At 51.0% G+C, this 17,603-nt stretch overlaps 2 protein-coding genes across 6 annotated transcripts in view; both read left to right on the forward strand.

Moving 5' to 3' along the window:
• ECE1 (endothelin converting enzyme 1) overlaps nt 1-11,292 on the forward strand; it is a 41,186-nt gene extending 29,894 nt beyond the window's left edge. For both annotated transcript variants that reach the window (XM_063145278.1, XM_063145276.1), the window contains exons 14-18: nt 1,114-1,224; nt 2,120-2,187; nt 2,861-3,051; nt 3,998-4,093; nt 5,841-11,292. In XM_063145278.1, the coding sequence (XP_063001348.1) occupies nt 1,114-1,224; nt 2,120-2,187; nt 2,861-3,051; nt 3,998-4,093; nt 5,841-6,017 (643 nt within the window). In that variant the 3' untranslated portion in view covers nt 6,018-11,292. The remainder of the gene's footprint in view (nt 1-1,113; nt 1,225-2,119; nt 2,188-2,860; nt 3,052-3,997; nt 4,094-5,840) is intronic.
• A 5,108-nt stretch (nt 11,293-16,400) lies between these two features.
• The window catches only part of EIF4G3 (eukaryotic translation initiation factor 4 gamma 3), a 67,567-nt gene continuing 66,364 nt past the window's right edge, over nt 16,401-17,603 (forward strand). For all 4 annotated transcript variants that reach the window (XM_063145268.1, XM_063145269.1, XM_063145270.1 and 1 more), the window contains exon 1: nt 16,401-16,499. The gene's annotated coding sequence lies outside the window, so the exon portion shown is untranslated. The remainder of the gene's footprint in view (nt 16,500-17,603) is intronic.

The raw sequence follows: 17,603 nt of genomic DNA on the forward strand, positions 1-17,603 counted from the left end.
ACAGGCCTAACATGAGCACTTGAAGGGCAGTCTTCATTCTGGTCTGGTTCAACTTCCACCTGGAACCTTCGAGGCTGTTTCTCAGACTTCTCCTGAAGTCTTCAGTCTGGTCCAGCAGCTGCAGCCTCCAGACCACCCCCACTAGCTGTCACTCAGGCTTCAGCTCCTTGCTCTGAAGGCTTCTCCTGAAGTCTTCAGTCTGGTCCAGCAGCTGCAGCCTCCAGACCACCCCCACTAGCTGTCACTCAGGCTTCAGCTCCTTGCTCTGAAGGCTTCTCCTGAAGTCTTCAGTCTGGTCCAGCAGCAGCAGCCTCCAGACCACCTCCACTAGCAGCCATTGAGGCTTCAGCTCTTTCTTCCAAAGGCTCTTCCAGGAGTCATCTTCTCTCCACATGAAGATATTCTGCAGCTTCTGTCCCCTGTGCTCTCAGCTCAGCCTCCTGCTCTTCTTCCTGGCTGACGTCTTCCTCAGACTCCACAGCCTCTCAGGAAGACTCCTCCTCAGGCAACACTCCAGCCAGACTCCCCCTGTCAGGCTCTCCACAGCTCCTTATATTCGTTCCGGTCAGAACCCTCCAGCCAATCAGCTTCAAGGTGGCCAACATTCCATCACCCCGTCTCTGTGTAAACTTTTGACCAATGAGCACCTTTAGAATGTTCAGTTATTCCCCAATCAGATTGCACCAATTTCAATCCTGCCTTTCCATATAAATAGAGAGAAACTGGCTTCACGTTCACCTCATAGTGAGAGCATCAACTGTCAGTTCCCCACTACACCATATTTACAATATTATTCTCAGGCACAAGCCTCCAGTAAAAGCATTTTTTTCCCTTTTATGGTTAATCCCTTCAGGCCTTGAGTAGTTGAAACGAAACTGAATACTTAAACTTTTACCTCAGTTTCTTCACTGTGTGTGTATGATACAACATATAGCAGCCATTCCTGAGTGACTGTTATCGGCTATGGGGCGGTATATAAATGTAATTAATTGTCATCACGCGCCAAATAGCAAGGTTAGATGACTCGGGTGGAAGGATTTGACTGGCTTCCGCACTGTCTGTGGGCTGCCTTGTCACACAGCAACAACTCTTCTCCATCTTCTCTTTCCGCAGGTGGAGCATGACCCCCCCAACGGTGAACGCTTATTACTCCCCCACCAAAAATGAGATTGTCTTCCCAGCTGGGATTCTGCAGGCTCCGTTCTACACCCGGAATTCCCCCAAGTATAAATGCACTCCTCTCTCTCTCCTTCCCTGCCTCCTCCATGGACGTTCAATATTCAGTATTTGGAGGGGGGTGTTAACACATTCACTTCTCAACACACACACACACACACACACACACACACACACAGGCACACCCCATTCAACCTTGGTGCTGTGTGCTCCGGAAAAATCCCTTGCAGAGACCCCTCTTAGCAGGGACGTGGGAGGCATATGCAGGGTCTTCTTCACGTGGCCCCTCTTGGTTCTGGGAACCTTCGTAAACAAGAGATGTTGGGGCGTTGTTGGTACTGAAGTTGGCGATGATATGGACCCAAACATTTCCCCTGCGGATTCCCATGGCCAGCAAGCCCCTCCTCGTCCCTGGGCTCTGTGTGGTATCTTTCCTCACCCCAAACCAAACTTCATTCCTTGACAGCATCATTGGCTGCTAAATGCCGTGACTGAGGCCTTAGCTAGACCTAAGGTTTATCCCGGGATCGTCCTGGGGTCGTCCCTGCCTGGTCCCGGGATATCCTGTGTGTCATTTACATGAACAGGGATGACCCCGGAATAAACCTTCGGTCTAGCTAAGGCCTAAGCCTCCCCTTCTCTGGGTCGGTGAATGTAGATGAACATCCCGTCTCAACGCCTCTTGAACACGCACCCTTCACACAGGCTTTCCCTCACCTGGGAAGGGCTATGTTACCATCTGGCTTTCAAGATGTTTTGGCCTAGCATTCCATCATCCCTCACCATTGGCGATGCTGATGGGAGTTGTAGGCCAAAACACCTGGAGGAATAAGAACCGTTTGCAGTGCCTGCAATCTCCCTGCCTTGTTGATGGATTCCATAAAGGCACAACGGTCCCGTTGATGGCGTGTGTTTTCTCTTATTAATTTATTTGTTTTTACAGGGCTCTCAACTTTGGCGGGATTGGCGTTGTGGTGGGGCACGAATTGACTCATGCATTTGATGATCAAGGTGAGGACTAATGGCCTTTATCTCCTTCCTCCTCCCCGGGAAGGAAGCGTCTCCCACCCGTTTGCACAGAGGAGACGTTAAGCTCACGGGCTTGCAATTTCCCGGATCCCTTCTGAAAAGTCGGTGTTAAACGAGGCATTCTCCGCTCCTCTGGCGTAATGGAGGCTGATCTCAGGGACATGTTAGTTATTCCTGTTAGAAGATCAGCAGTTTCATATTTGAGTTCTTAAAGAGCTCTCAGATGGATCCCTCCTGGGCCTGGAGATTTGTTGACTCTTCTTCGGGAGAAGCTGGTTCGGATTTTTATTTGGGGCTGGCTTTCCCCTTGTTGTGTTATTTGTGCTGACAAAATGCTAGGATTTTTATGGCTCTCGCTGTTTATTTATGCGGCTGTGGGTCCTGTCCCTCCCCCTCTGCTGGTATTTTTGTATTGATTTGGTGTTCTCAATTGATGTGATGTTGGCCGGCTTGTGTTATTTTATAGGTCAGATGGGTGATAAACGTTGTGGAATGAAATAAAACGAAACGCGATCCAGGAAGCCAGGGCTTCTAGTCTCTCCTCCTTGGCAGACCTATCGTCCGCCAGAGCTTCCCTTTGCAATAGAAATGGGACCCTGGTGGTTCTTTGTTCTGTGGCCCTTTTGTGAATGGTTTGCTTCCGTGGTTCTCGCAGGCCGGGAGTACGACAAAGACGGGAACCTCCGGTCCTGGTGGAAGAACTCCTCCGTGGAGGCCTTCAAGCAGCAGACGGAGTGTATGGTGGAACAGTACGGCAACTACACGGTCAACGGCGAAGCCGTGAACGGCAAGCACACACTGGGGGAGAACATCGCTGACAACGGGGGTCTCAAAGCGGCCTACCGGGTGAGGCTCTGGGGCCGGCTTTGATCTGCGGAGTGCCGGATGCGTGGGTCACGTGGGAGGCCTCGTAGTGCTTGCAGCGTTCCATTGGTTCGCCACATCAGCTGTCTGGAGAAAGGAAAGGGGGTGGCATGTGGCCATAGAGAGCTCTCTTGTTCCCCCGTCCCACAAAATATGTAGGTCTCCAGCCACAGAACAGGGGTCATCGGGGAATTTCAGAGCACCGAACACGGCTCAGGTTAAATATCGCCATTGATCATCTTACAAATTCCAACAAATTTGGTTACCGCTTATATTGATAAGACTAAGTTACTACTACGCGTGCGCTTAGTAGTAGCCTAGTCTTCTACTTCTTCTCTCAGCCAAATGCTTGCTCAGCACTTTGAGTGTTTCCTACAGACATAGTTCCTTCACGTACACAGTCCTTATCAGTTGCATTCTAACTCGTACACCGACTTAGTCAAATTCTATCGCTTGCGAAAGACTCTTAATCAAATTCCATTTCAGGGGTGTTGAGCCTTTTCCAGTCCACGGGCCAAATTTGCTTTCGGAGAAGCTGTTAAGAGTCACATCCCAATGGCGGGCAGACCAAAGGCAACAGCGATGGGCCCAAATAGCAAAAACACCAGCATATTTTAGATTAAAGGTCTAGTTTGCCAGTCACGAAGCGGTAGGGGAGGCAATTCCACCTTTTAGAATGGGTGGGAACACAAGCAAAAGCCAGGGAACTACCTCATGACTAGTTGTTGAGGAAAGGGGGGCCTTGGCGGCTGGAGGCCTTGGCCCACAGGCGGGCCTGATGGTCTGGCCTCCTGCCGTAGAGGGAGGGCAGCCACAAAAGGTGCTCCCTCGCCGTTAATTTCTAAAACTAACGTGGGACGCTTGAGGCCGTCCCCCTACAACAGTGCAAGCGGTAGTGGTGACGTGCTCCGTTCCGTTTGTTTTGCAGGCCTATCAGAACTGGGTGAAGAAATACGGGGCAGAGGAGACGCTGCCCGCGCTGGGCCTCACCAACTACCAGCTGTTCTTCGTCGGGTTTGCCCAGGTAGGTCTTGGCTGCCCTTTTCATCTTGCCAGGTGGTCCATTTGGGGAGTTGTCTTTCTTTTTTTGGTCTAGACATGCATAGGATTGTGTCCTAGATAGAATTTCCTGTTCTGAAGAACCATAAAGGGGGGGGGGGGAAATCTTCCACGTAGCCTATGTTTTTCATGTAAGGGGTGGGGGGAGGTTAAATGTCAACAGCTAGTTTTAAATTTGATCTGCTAGTCAGTTATTGTAAATAAATAAATAAATAAATAAATACAAGAAGAGAAACAAAATGCATGTTTAAAAGCCAATAGAACATCTTCATAGAATCATAGAATCGTAGAGTTGGAAGGGGCCTCTAAGGCCATCGAGTCCAACCCCCTGCTCAATGCAAGAATCCACCCTAAAGCATCCCTGACAGGCAGCCATTAAACACGCACAAGGGGTCGTATACAGTGCTATTCCTCTGTAGAGTAGACCTAATGAAATGAATGGAACTTAAGGGTTAGTCACGACGGATTTAATTCTCATTCATTTCAGTGGGTCTACTCTACGTAGAAATAACATTGGAGACTGCCCGGTAACTTAGGCAATCCCTCGCTCCAAAATGCGCACGCTTCCTTAAATCAGTTGTGCCACAGCAAGCCCGTATGTTAGAGGAATATTTAATGCGGTTTTATAAATCCAGGGGGGGTCTCCGCTTCTGACAGGGGCCTGGGAATACCACAATCCCCGGACTGGGAAGGCCCTGCATTGTTCCCTAAAAGCTCGCAGACGTTTCTGAATATTCAGCAGATCTCAGCCGACAGGGAAATTAATGGAGGAGATTTGTACGGTGCCCTGGGAATTCGTTGAAAGCCTTGGTATAAATTCCTTAAAATAAACACACGAAGAGTGGCTCCATTTAGCTTACCTGGGGGTGAATGTTGCATTTTGTCAGTGTTCTTGTCAAATGTCAAGGGAAAAGGCGGATGCCAGGGATGGGGACCCTCCAGTCTAGGGTCCCAGTCCTGCCCTCTATGGTTCCCCACATGGCCACGCCCCTTTCCCAAGGCCCCACCCACTTATACGCAAACAAAGCTTGTTGGTGCTTTCCTGACTCTCGTGCAGTTTGTTTTCCCCCTTCTGTAGCTCAGGAAGAGGCAGATTGAGACATGCTGATACCCGAAGCCATTCAGAGGCCCCATGCCATAAAAATTAAGAGAACAACATGTATTACATTATAACAGCAATGGGGAATGAAAGGGTGCCACCCAGCATGGGGGCTGGTTGTAGTTAAAGAGCGTTTGCCTTCTCTGAAGAAATGTATAAAAGCACAGAGGGCTCATCTACACCAAGCAGTATATTCCACTATGAAAGCGGTATATAAAAGGCAGGAGCCACACTGCTGCTTTATAGTGCTAATGAAGTACACTGACAACTGCTGGGGCCCATTGACACATCTACGCCAAGCAGGATATAGCACTATGAAGGCTCTATGAAAGCAGTATATGGTTTGTGTCAATGGCCCCCAACAGTTTTCATTGCACTTCAATACCACTACAAAGCAGCAGTGTGGCGCCTGCCTTTTATATACCGCTTTCATACCACTTTCATAGTGGAACAACTGCTTGGTGTAGATGAGCCCTAAGTCGATTTGAACTTCTTTTAAAGCGACTCAAGTTTGCGCTGATTGCCTCCAATACCAAATGCTGTGCTGCCAATCTCTTGGCCCGCCGGCTCCAATTTTAATCCGAAGATGTTGAGATTTTCCTTTCTTTTCCAGGTCTGGTGTTCGGTCCGCACCCCGGAGAGCTCGCACGAAGGGCTGGTCACCGATTCTCACAGCCCATCCCGCTTCCGGGTCACTGGCACCATCTCCAATTCCAAGGAGTTTTCGCAGCACTTCCAGTGCCGGCCCGGCACCCGTATGAACCCGCTACGGAAGTGTGAGGTCTGGTAATTCCTTTTTCTCAGCGCAGGGAGAAAAGGAAAACTGACAGATAACCAACCCCAAGACAGTCTTGCTTTATCCTTCCTCCATTTCAAAGCAGCAAATTGCAACCCGCGGGATCTTACCTTGCAAGGAGTCGTCTTTATCCAGCTGGAAAGAATCTCCGCCTCTTGCTCCAAAGCGCCAGCCTGAATCGATCCACTGTGAAAAATCCTCGTTAATTCACTCTTGAACTGCCAAGGTGTTTTTTTTATTTCTAACTCACCTTGCTCGGGAGTGCTTTGACACAGGCACGTGCGCCTGTTCTGAAATGTACTGACTGATATTCACACTCTTTCTTCATGCAGGGAAAAATGGGCTCTTGACCTAGCAGAGGCCTGAAAGCTCTTCTGTCGTTACTTTTTAAAGGGAGAACCACCAAGAAAGGAAAACCTATTTTGGTCACATCACCATAGAGACACACACACGCACACATGTGTTTATGTCTAAACACGCCTACGACAAAACATGTTACGTATTCTGAGGGGAAATTGTTTTTTAAATCTTGCAGAACACTGGAAATTTCAGGGAAAAATATATTGAAGGGTTTTTTTTATATATATATATATATAAAGTGAACAGATTGGTATATTTATTACTCCTTGTGTGGTGCAACTATATAGGTAAAAAGCTTTTTGCTTAAGTGAAAGAGACAGGACGCAAAGGTCTATCACGTATCCGCTCATCTCTTTCTCTCTCTTTTTACTTTCTAAAGAAAAGGCCCTCAGGCTCTTGGGGCATTTTTCCTTCATAGGGAAGGTGTGTTGGTGGGCAGATTCTCCATCTGGGGCTCAACCATCCTAACCTCTTCGTCCCTATTGTCGCCTCTGCCCACTGCAGTCTCAAAGCTTGGCTGCGCTCTTCTAGCCCTGTGTAACAGGTAAGCGTTTCTAAAAATGCCACTCCGGTCAGCCTCCTGCTTCGGGAAGCGTCCCGGCATCATTGGCACCTGCGTCACATACTGTGACCGCCGACTCGCCTTCGGAACACTTCGCCTGGGTGTCTTGCCGTGTCGGTCGCCTCTCGTGCCAAGAAGTTGGGCCACTTGGCAACGAAATCAGAAGCACCCCTCAGAAGCATGAGTGGTGACGCTGCTGCTAACTGGATGTCCCACTGCACGGACCCGGGAGCGGTTCCCTTCTACAAGAGAGGGTAACAGCACGCCACACGAGTCCCTCAACGGAGCTGTTTCCCACTTCCGTAGAAGGATGCCCTTCTCATGTTGTTGGTTCCAGTGCCGCGAAAGAGAAAGTGGCTCCTCCCTACAGTGTCTCTGGAGGTCTTGTGGAAGTACATCTGGCTCCTTTAAGTCTTTGCTCAGCCAGGAAATGCCCTTTGCACTGTCGGGAGCTCTTTCATTCAAGCACGCCCTAATGTGACAATGCTGGGTAGGCCCACCTACCAGCGGAAGTTCTCTTTAGTGGCCTTAAGAATTTTAGGTTAGTAAGTTTTAGGGACGGGTTCAAAAATGCAGGCTGTTGCCCCTGCTAACTTGACTCCAAACTCTTGCAGGTGTCTAACTCTCCTCCTGCCTTGTCGGGGCAGTCTGCCGTTGTGGGCTCTTGGATGCCTGAAAGCTCCTTCTTCAAAGGCACAAACATGGAACTTGCAGCTGTTGACAGGCAAAGAAGACTGTCTGCTCTTTGACGAAGCCGTTTGAATTATGATGAAATATGGGATTCCTTGGATTTGTGGCAGGCTCTTTTCCAACTCCCATGCAGCACTGTGGGGCCAGGATCTGCTGTGATTCCAGCTGCGGGCTGAACTCCGCGTGTATGGTTGCGTTTGGCAGGAAGGACAGATCCGTTGTACCTTTTCGCTTAATCTTCTTTCCTAGGCAGGCTTTTACAGTTTGAATTAAAAGAGGAGCAGGAGGGCAGAGTTGCGATGTGAGGTGGGTGCTACCCAGACCTCTCTCAGTCCGCTAGAAGCGAGGGACCATCATTCCAAAGAATTAGCTCTGTGCGTGTGCAATTTAGTGATTTCTCATCAGAACATAAGAAAAGCCCGGCTGGATCAGACCTAGGATCCATCTAGTCCAGCTCTCTGTTCCCACAGTGGCCAAGCAGCTGTTGACCAGGGACCCATAAACAGGACACAGTGCAACAGCAACCTCCCACCCATGTTCCCCAGCAACTGGTGCATACAGGCTCCAGAGGAGGGCAACCAGGATGATCAGGGGTCTGGAAACAAAGCCCTGTGAAGAGAGACTGAAAGAACTGGGCATGTTTAGCCTGGACAAGAGAAGATTCAGGGGAGACATGATAGCACTCTTCAAATACTTAAAAGGTTGTCACACAGAGGAGGGCCAGGATCTCTTCTTGATCCTCCCAGAGTGCAGGACACGGAATAATGGGCTCAAGTCACAGGAAGCCAGATTCTGGCTGGACAGTAGGAAAAACTTCCTGACTGTTAGAGCAGTGCGACAATGGAATCAGTTACCTAGGGAGGTGGTGGGCTTTCCTGCACTGGAGGCCTTCAAGAGGCAGCTGGACAACCACCTGTCAGGTGTGCTTAAAGGTGGGTTCCTGCATTGAGCAGGGGGTTGGACTCGATGGCCTTGTGGACCCCTTCCAACTCTACTATTCAATGATTCGCTCTCCTGCTCTTGCAGTGAGGTCACTTTCTTGCTGTATACAGTCCATCTTATGTCTGTGCCTTTTCTTTAGTCGGCTTCCCTTCATGTAGGCTGGGAGAAACGGATCTGTTCACATGCTGTGTATTGAACTCAAAGGGTTGTGGAGCATTTCCGTGCTCCTGTGGAAGCAGCCTCCTGCTCATTCAGCGCCACTACTCCAGTTGGACCGGAGTGCAGACGGAAAGCCGCTGCACGTCTGGATTCTTGGGCACAGTGGGCTTTGTTTGAACTGCAATATTCTCCCCACAGTTTTCCTCAGTCTTGAGACAGCCTTGCAGACTTTGAGTGGGAGCTACATCTGAACTCTGATGCCAAAAATAATGAGTGGAGGAGGGCAGGCAAGAGATGAGTGTGAGCTCGTTGCTTTTGGGGAGATGTGTGACTCAAATCCTTCCAGTGCCTTAATGCCAGAGCAGCCCCTTCCGTCAAGCACAAAACATACACTTCCTGTGCCAAAAGCTCGCTCTGGTTTCACCCAAAAAGAAACCGTGCAAACACACATGCAGATCTACGGCCGGGGTGGATAAACCATGGCTCTACAGATGGTATTGGACTTCAGTCCCAGCCCTCAAGGGTGTGTGGAAACAGCGATGGTGTTGATGATAGAGTGTGAGATCCTGGCATCTGGGATGATTAAAATGCCTCCCTGACATGCTCCAGGCTGCGTTGCCTCATTACCCAAGTTCCTTCTGGCTGGAGATTCCCAGATGTGGCCTCTTCTGTTGCTTGGAATAAGTGCTGAGTCCTTGTTGCCGTTTTTCTCGGCCGTCTCCCACGTTCCTGAGCTGAAGCCGGGGTGAGGCTGTTCTTTACCTGGCTAAGTGAGGAGTGAACAAGGCAACCCAGCCCAAATGGCACCGCCAACACCGCGCACCGGTGTTGCGCACCGGCGCTTTTGTGCGGTGAAACCGCAGGTCTGCAGCGGAGGCCGTACCCCAGCCCCACGGCTACGTTGGCCAGTGTGCACTGCTTCCTTTCTTACTTGTGTCATATCTTGGTTTTCCTGCCGTGTCCTTCCTTGCACGGAGCCAAATTGGTTCCAGCTGCGCAATCTGCTTTTGGTAATTGGACCCAACAAGGACATGTGCTGATCACTTCAGGATGTGATGTGGAGTTTTTAAGGGGGGTCATACATGGAGGGTTGGGGGGACCGGGAACGACTTTGTAGAACTCCACACACACACACACACAGACAACACGCTAGAGCAGCGGTTCTCAACCTGTGGGTCGCGACCCCTTTGGGGGTCGAACGCATACATGCAGACATAACAGGGCTCCCGCCGTGCGCACACACACAAACGCAGACCCACGCACCCTCTCAGAAGGCGGACGGGACACTCGTGGCGGCCAAGGGCTTGGGCCGAGCGGCCGCAAGAGCAAGTTGCGCAGAGGGCAGCCTGGCGAGCCGCCGCTGCGTTCGGAGCAAAGACGCCGCTTTCCAGCCCGCTCCTACGCAGCAGGGTAGGCCGGCGCGCTCAGCTCGGTATAAGCTTGCAGGGGTCAAATGCCTGGCCTAAGCGTACGGGTCTGCACCTCCAAAAGGATATTGCAGAGCTGGGGAAAGGATCAAGGGAATGGAGCGACTCCCCTATGAGGAGAGTTTCCAACATTTGGGGCTTTTTCACTTAGAAAAAAGGCGAGCAAAAGATGGGTGTATAAAACATAGTTGCATGAAATTTAGATATGGTCTACAAAAGTTATGCATGGTGTGCCGAGATTGGCTAAGGAACATTTCCCTCCCTCTCTCATAATACATGAACCCAGGGTTCATGAAGCTCAGTGGTCTGAGTTTCAAGACTGACAAGGAAGTGCTTCTTCACACAACCCATGGTGAAGATATGGAAATTGCTACTAAAAGTTGTAGTGATGTCCACCAACTTGGACAACTTTAAAAGGGGATTAGACAAATTCATGCAAGATAAAGCTAGCAATGGCTACTAGTCAGGACAGCTATATATTACTTTCAGTATCGGATCTGTATACCAGTTTACCAGGGCACATCAATGAGAGGGTACTACTGCCCTCATGTCCTTCCCATTGGGGCATCTGGTTGGCATCTGTAGGAACAGAATGCTGGAATGGCCTTTGGTCTATTCTAGCACAGCTCTAACCTTCATAGTTTCTGCAACTGTAAATACCTGAGTATAAAGCCAGCAGTGGAGACATCCTGCATATCAGAAATTTACATTACGATTCATAACAGTAGCAAAATTACAGTTATGAAGTAGCAATGAAAATAATTTTATGGTTGGGGGTCACGACAACATGAGGAACTGTATTAAAGGGTCGCGGCATTAGGAAGGTTGAGAACCACTGCACTAGAGAAAAGGAACTGCAGGCCCCCCATTTAGGGGTGAGGGTGAACTCATCATCTAGGATGGAGCGAAAAAGGGAACTATTTGGAAAAGGTTTGCTTTGCACCAGACAAGGCCTGCCTTATTTCAGATTTAAGGGACAGGTCTGCAAGGAATATTGTAGTATTTATGTGTGTGGAAGGTGTGTGTGGGAGGAATACAGCATCTGTTTGGCTTGTTCTTTCTTGTCATCTCTCCTCATTTTGGGATGTTTGTAATTTTGAAATAAAGAAAGCTTTTATTGGGTTTTAAATTACCGGGTTTCTCCCATGTGTGTCCCCCATGTCCGTCTGCTGACAGCTTTGCATGGCTTCTCAGTGACTTGACCCCAGGGCTGCTTATCGAAACAAAATGATCTGTCCGCTGGAAGGAAAAAAAGGCTGCTCTCGCACCAGAGCAGCCCAGACTGCCTTTCTTTGATCAGTTGGCATCTAAATTCTCTTTCTCTCTCTCACACACACACACGTTTGCTTTTGCTTACATTTCATTTTGTTATTGTGCTTTTAGTATGTCTGCAGAGTGAATAATATTTATTTTACAATTTATTTATTATATTTATGTCCGGCCTTTCTTGCACACAGAAGGAATCCAAGGTAGCTCACAAGGTCTTCCTCTCCATTTTATCCTCACAGCCTTGTGAGGTAGGTCAGACTGAAAGTTAGTGATTAGCCCATGAGTGAGCCTCATGGCCGAGTGAGGATTAGAACCCAGGTCCCCCAAGACGTAACTCAAGTGTTTTGGAGGAGAGGTGCCTGTCTCGCCTGTAAGCATGGAATGAAGGCTAGTGGGCACAAGCTGGTCTGCCCAGATTTGTTTACAATGGCCTGGTTCAGACAACACGCTAAACCATGCTGCTTAACCTCAAAAAGCAGCATGGTTTAGCATGTTGTCTGAACCAGGTCAAGGTTTTGGTGTTCACAAGAATGTCCACACTTAACAGCTGTTTTGAGTAAAATAGGAAAGAGGCCTGAGCAAGGATGTGGCGTTTGAGGCCTATACAAAACCCTTCCCTTGAGGCCTACTGGGCAACGTTGCCATAGCAACATGCGCTACTGCTGGTCTGGGCTAGAGGTGGCCTACAGGCCTCAGTTTGTGTTTTGCACCAAACAGTCTTGCACGGGTTGGGCATTTGACCAGTCACTGAATGCTCAAGCATTATAATTTTTAAAGCAGTCACTTTTTATTAAAGCAGCAAAAAACAAAAAAACACACACCAGGTTTTATAGCTATCCCAGTTTCCAACAATAAATCAGTTCAGTGAAACATTAAATCTCTCTCTCCCCCCCCCCCTCTTTCTATGAATGATAACTTTTAACAATTTTGAGTTAAGGTTTCCGTTCTCTAAATGCGAATGATACACTATGGCCGCAGCTAGACCTAAGGTTTATCCCAGGATCATCCCGGCCTGAGTGCTGGATGCCCTGTGTGGCACTTAGATGAACAGGTTTGACTCCAGGACCATCCTGGGATAAACTTTAGGTCTGGCTACGGCCTGAGATTCTGTGCATCCCAGCAGCGTACAGCATGTTGCAAAAACAGCTCGTTCTCTGGTGTACCAAGTCCAATTCAGCACACAAGGAGGAGAAGAGATGAAGTATGGGTCAAACAACATTTATTCTGCAGGATAAAGAGGCACTGGAGCTAATTGCTGAAAAGCATGTGCCTACCTCGCAAGGGAGGTAGCTAGGTATTTATACACTGTCTTGGATTCCTGCATTGGATTCCTGCATTGAGCAGGGGGTTGGACTTGATGGCCTTGTAGGCCCCTTCCAACTCTGCTATTCTATGATTCTCTGGTGCCGCATACGTAGGTACCATCTGACAGGAAATTTCTAGCTGAAAAGAAAATACATGGAAATACAGTCTCTGTTTTTTTGACAAGCATCTACTAAAAGAGGTACTCACTGTTCTTTAAGAGAACATTCACTTGATTTTGGTTATTGGGAATTTCTTGGCTTCTTAGCAACAGGTTCAGAGCTGGGCACTTTTCTAACACACACACACAGAGAGACTAATTGAGAAAAAGCAAAATGACAGCAACTGTGAAAAGGACTGTTTTAAAGGGCAATTCTTCAAGCTGGCTTGAAGAGGTTTCAGCAGGCTTGTAAAATATTTGCCCGTGGTCAAATAGCATGCCCAAGCTTAGCTCTACTACATAGCGTTTGAGTATGTAAGGAACGTAAGAGTACAGCACCATATGAGACCCTACACATCTCTACCCTACTGAATGCTGCCATAGTAGGGACTTAACGCTTCCCTCCACCCATTACGCTAAACTTGGCCCTAAGACAGAGGAGACATTTTCCTTGGACCGCGTGTTCCTGGTATTTTAAAACTGGTCCATAGGTGTAAAAATGGCTCTCATCTGAGGTCCATGGAAGAACCTGGCCAGCAATGCAGAGTGGAGAGATTCGATTTAAGGGAACTTGACTAAAATAATTCTTCGTCCTGCCAAACAACTCTGCGGCCCTTTGGAACATTTCTGGCTTATTGCAGTTGCTTTAAAAAGGTGGATTTTGAGTATCCTCAAAAGAGGTCTTGCCACTGGATGACTGAAAGGGTAGAACGGCAGCCAGGTTGGTAATGGGAGCAGCTCTTCACCAGCATATTACACCTATGCGGATCCTCTCCTGTCCAGCCCGGTTGCTGCATTCATCAGGAGATGGTGGTACCCAAGGTTTTGGATATCTGGTTCATCGGCCTCACGGAAACTCACAATAGGAAAGTTTCGTAATCGTTGAGAGCTGTCCAACAGACCGAGGGTGTTGTGGGGTGAAAGGTTCTCTTCTTTTCCCCATCGTAAGCATCTCTCAGGTGGGGAGGGTTAGGGTTTTTACCATCAACCATATAGACCCCTGTGTATAGTGTATGCACACCACGTGTGTTGGGGAAAGTAAGAAAGGAACGAGAGTGCCTCTGAGTGCATGCAGAGATGCTTCTCTTGCTACCATGTAATCGTTGCTTGCTCCACGTATCTGGGAGGAGGGAGCCAGTCTTTCGGAGTAACCTGTATTTTTCCTGAGCGTTTTGGATTTCTGTCTGGTGGTGCATATCCCTTTTTAGAAGTGAAGGTACCTCCTGCTATGCAGCTGTGATAGCCAGATGGCAGCAAAATTGCAAACCCTTTCCCAGACTCAAGGGCTTCTTGCTGTAGCAAACCGCTAGAGGTCAGGGTAAGCAAGAAATTCCTCGAAATGCTCGCTTCTCCCGTTATCTTGCCTGCGCTGCTCTTTGGTAATCATGGCATGAAGCAACCTGTGTCCGTTAGTTACCCTGACAGTATTCCTATTGCATAAATAGGATTGCATCCCTATGCAATTGAGATGGTTAAATGCGCACAGTCTCTAAACGTTGGAGCGAGAATCCCCAGGGGATCCATCATTTACCCACCCTTAATGGTGGCATGCCAGAGGTCATGATTTGGGGGTGTATGTGTGTAAGGCACCCTCGGCGGCTCTCCTTAATTTGGAGGAGGCGTCAGGGCATGCAAATTAACTCTCTCCAAATGTTTCGGACCATAGCCAATCCCAGACAGGAGTATGTGTTGTGATTACTCAGCAATGAAGGAAATGCACTCCGCCCATGCTCAGAGGCTGCCTCTCCCCTATTCACATGTCTCAAAGAGGAGCACCTTGGCCTTCAAAACCGCTCCCAGCACTTAACACCAGTGCAAGCTCTGTTTGTTATATAATTATCTAATTCTAGATCTTGGATTTAATGGTGTAATGGAGAGAGGCGTGTTAGACGGCCCTTGTATGAGTTTGGTTGTGAAACACAACTCCAATATGTCTCTTTGGGCCCCACAGCCACAGCCACTACTCCATGTTTGCAACTTCTTCTACATTCCTAATTCTACATTCCAGTCAGGGGCATGCTGGGAGTTGTAGGACTTTTTTCTGTGTAAACATAGAATCATAGAATAGTAGAGTTGGAAGGGGCCTCTAAGGCCATCGAGTCCAACCCCCTGCTCAATGCAGGAATCCACCCTAAAGCATCCCTGACAGAGGGTTGTCCAGCTGCCTCTTGAAGGCCTCTAGTGTGGGACAGCCCACAACCTCCCTAGGATAGGATTGTGCCTTAATAACAGCATTATTATTATTATTATTATTATTATTAATAATAATACTATGATGATGAGGAGGATAACATAATGATAGGTTTTAATTAATGATATGGTTTTAATTTTTGTGAACCGCCCAGAGAGCTTCGTCTATTGGGTGGTATAAAAATGTAATAAATCAATAAATAAATGATGATGATGATAATAAATATACCACTTTTGTAAATCGCTCAGAGAGCTTCGGCTATAGGGCGGTATATAAATGTAATAAATAAATAAATAAGGCTTGTAGAGCACCTCGGAGATCATCTAGTCCAACCTCCTCCTCAACGCAGGGGGTTGCAATTTATACTCGTGGGAGGGCTATAGGGCTGCCCAGTCCCCTCCGAGACCTGGAGGACTCCCGAAGCTTCCCGAGCAGCCGAAGCGCCTCGGCGCGAGAGGGCGGGGCGCTGGAGAGAAAGAGCGGCCGGGCCAGGGTGTCCCCGAGGCCGCTCGGGCGTCGCCGGCGAAGCTTCCCGAGCTCGGCCGAGAGCGGAGCGGGGCTGTGCGCGAGGGCCGTCGCCGCTTCGTCCGAGGAGCCGAGCGCTTCCGGACTCCCCCGAAGAGCCGAGCACCCGAACGCGGCTCGTCGTCTTCGCCGTCGTCCTGCCGGACTGCTGGAGGCGTCCGCCAGCGCCATGTTGGATGCTCCGCTCCGTCCGTGAGGAGAATCCGCCGGCATCGCCCGCCCGCCCGCCGCCACACACCGCGGAGCCGCTTCGCCCGGCCCAGGGGCGCCGAGAGCCGCCGGCGGAGGCGGCCCCATGAGCGGCGGCGCGGCCTGAGCGGCGCTCGGCCTGAGGAGGCGGCGGCGGCGGCGGCGGCGGAGGGGGAGGAGAGCCGGGGCAGGAGGAGGAGCAGCGGCGGCGGCGGCAGCGGCAGCAGCAGCAGGCCGGCCGCGTTGTCACGGAGACCGGCCGGGGGTGCTGGCCCGCCGGGCTGCCCCCGCCGCCGCCGCCGCCGCCGCCCCACCGCTCCCCGCCGGCCTGGTGGTGGCTGCGCCTGGCCATGAGCCTACCGCAGAAGGCGGCCCTCAAGCCCGGCGCGGCGGCGGCGGCGGCAGGAGGAGCGGCGGCGGCGGTCGTGGCGGCGGCGGCGGCGCCCCCCACCGGCACCGGCGTGGGAGCGGGCGGGCCGGCGCCTCCTGCCGCTGCGGCGGCTGCTGCTCCGGCGGCGGCGGCGGCCCCGGCTCCTTCCCACCCGGCGACCGGGGCGCCTCCGCCTCCTCCTCCTCCTCCTCCGGCCGCCGCGGCCCCGCCGGCACCAGCAGCAGCAGCGGCAGCAGCAGCAGCGCCCGTGCCTGCTCCCGCGCCTCACCCCGCCAGTATCAGGGCTCTCCAGGCCCAGCCGCCCCAGCAGTATCCTTTGGCACCCCGAGGAGCTCGGCTGCGCCTGACGCGTGTCGCCTGGCGAACGTGTGGACGCCGGCAGGGAAGGGGCTCCCCGCATACGTTGGACGCGTGCGTGTATGTGGGGGGGGGGAAGCAAAGGGGCACCCCCAACATAACACAGATCGGGCAGGAGTGTGGGGGCAAGCTTGAGCCTGTGGGGAGGAGGTCGCGTGTGGACTTGTAAGAGGGGTGGGGGAGAAGGGGGGCACCCCACATACGAAGACAGGGCGGGCGCGAAGCGAGACTCCTCTCCCTGAGGTGGAGCTGTGCCTGGACCCAGGGTGAATGGGGCACCCCACACTTTGGTGCGGGGTGGTGGTGGACGATGGATGGAAAGATGGGCGTGTGGGGAAGGAAACGTGTTTCAGGGGGCTGCACCTCTCTTCCTGTAAAAGATGAATGGGTGCACCTGGAAAAGAAAAGAGAGGTATACAGAGGTTATTTCGGGAGGGGGGCTGGGCTGGTTGCTCTTTGAAGAAAGGGGAACCTAAGTTCAAATAGTGGGTGGTTGAACTCCACCACCCCCACCACCCCGAACAGTGCCCTGTGGGATACGGGGAGGGTGAAATATTATTGTACGTGCCACCCCATGTATTGGTTAGAAGGGAGAGTCCTGCCCCTTACGTACATGCCTGCCTGCCCCCCTGTGCCCTCTCTCCCCCCTTCCCGAAAGAGCCGGCACTTTGTGTGGGTGTGGGTGTGGCGTGGCCCCCCTCCCGTCCTACGGGCGCGGGGAGGTGGTTTCTCTTTCGCATTGTCAAGAAAGGACGGTTCTGCACCTACAGTTGTTTGGAGGGGAGACCGGTTGGGCATGGCTGCGCCTCCGGAAGCGGATCTGAGGAGGTCAGGCTTGGAGGGGGAAGTGTTCTCATGTGTAGTCCACCCACCCAGCCAGCCACGGCGGGGCTGCCTGCCTGTTCTTGGGAGAGGGCAGAGCGGGGGTCCTTTTCTTTCACGTCCGGAAGTGGTGGTGGGCATGATAGAAAGGGGATTGCACCTGCCGGAGGTGGGGGGCTTGCGTGTCCGTGTGGGATGGTGTGTCCTGTCTTCACTCTGAAGGTGACATGATGT

This window comes from Elgaria multicarinata, chromosome 20 (assembly GCF_023053635.1).
Source record: "Elgaria multicarinata webbii isolate HBS135686 ecotype San Diego chromosome 20, rElgMul1.1.pri, whole genome shotgun sequence".
Lineage (NCBI taxonomy): Eukaryota > Metazoa > Chordata > Lepidosauria > Squamata > Anguidae > Elgaria > Elgaria multicarinata.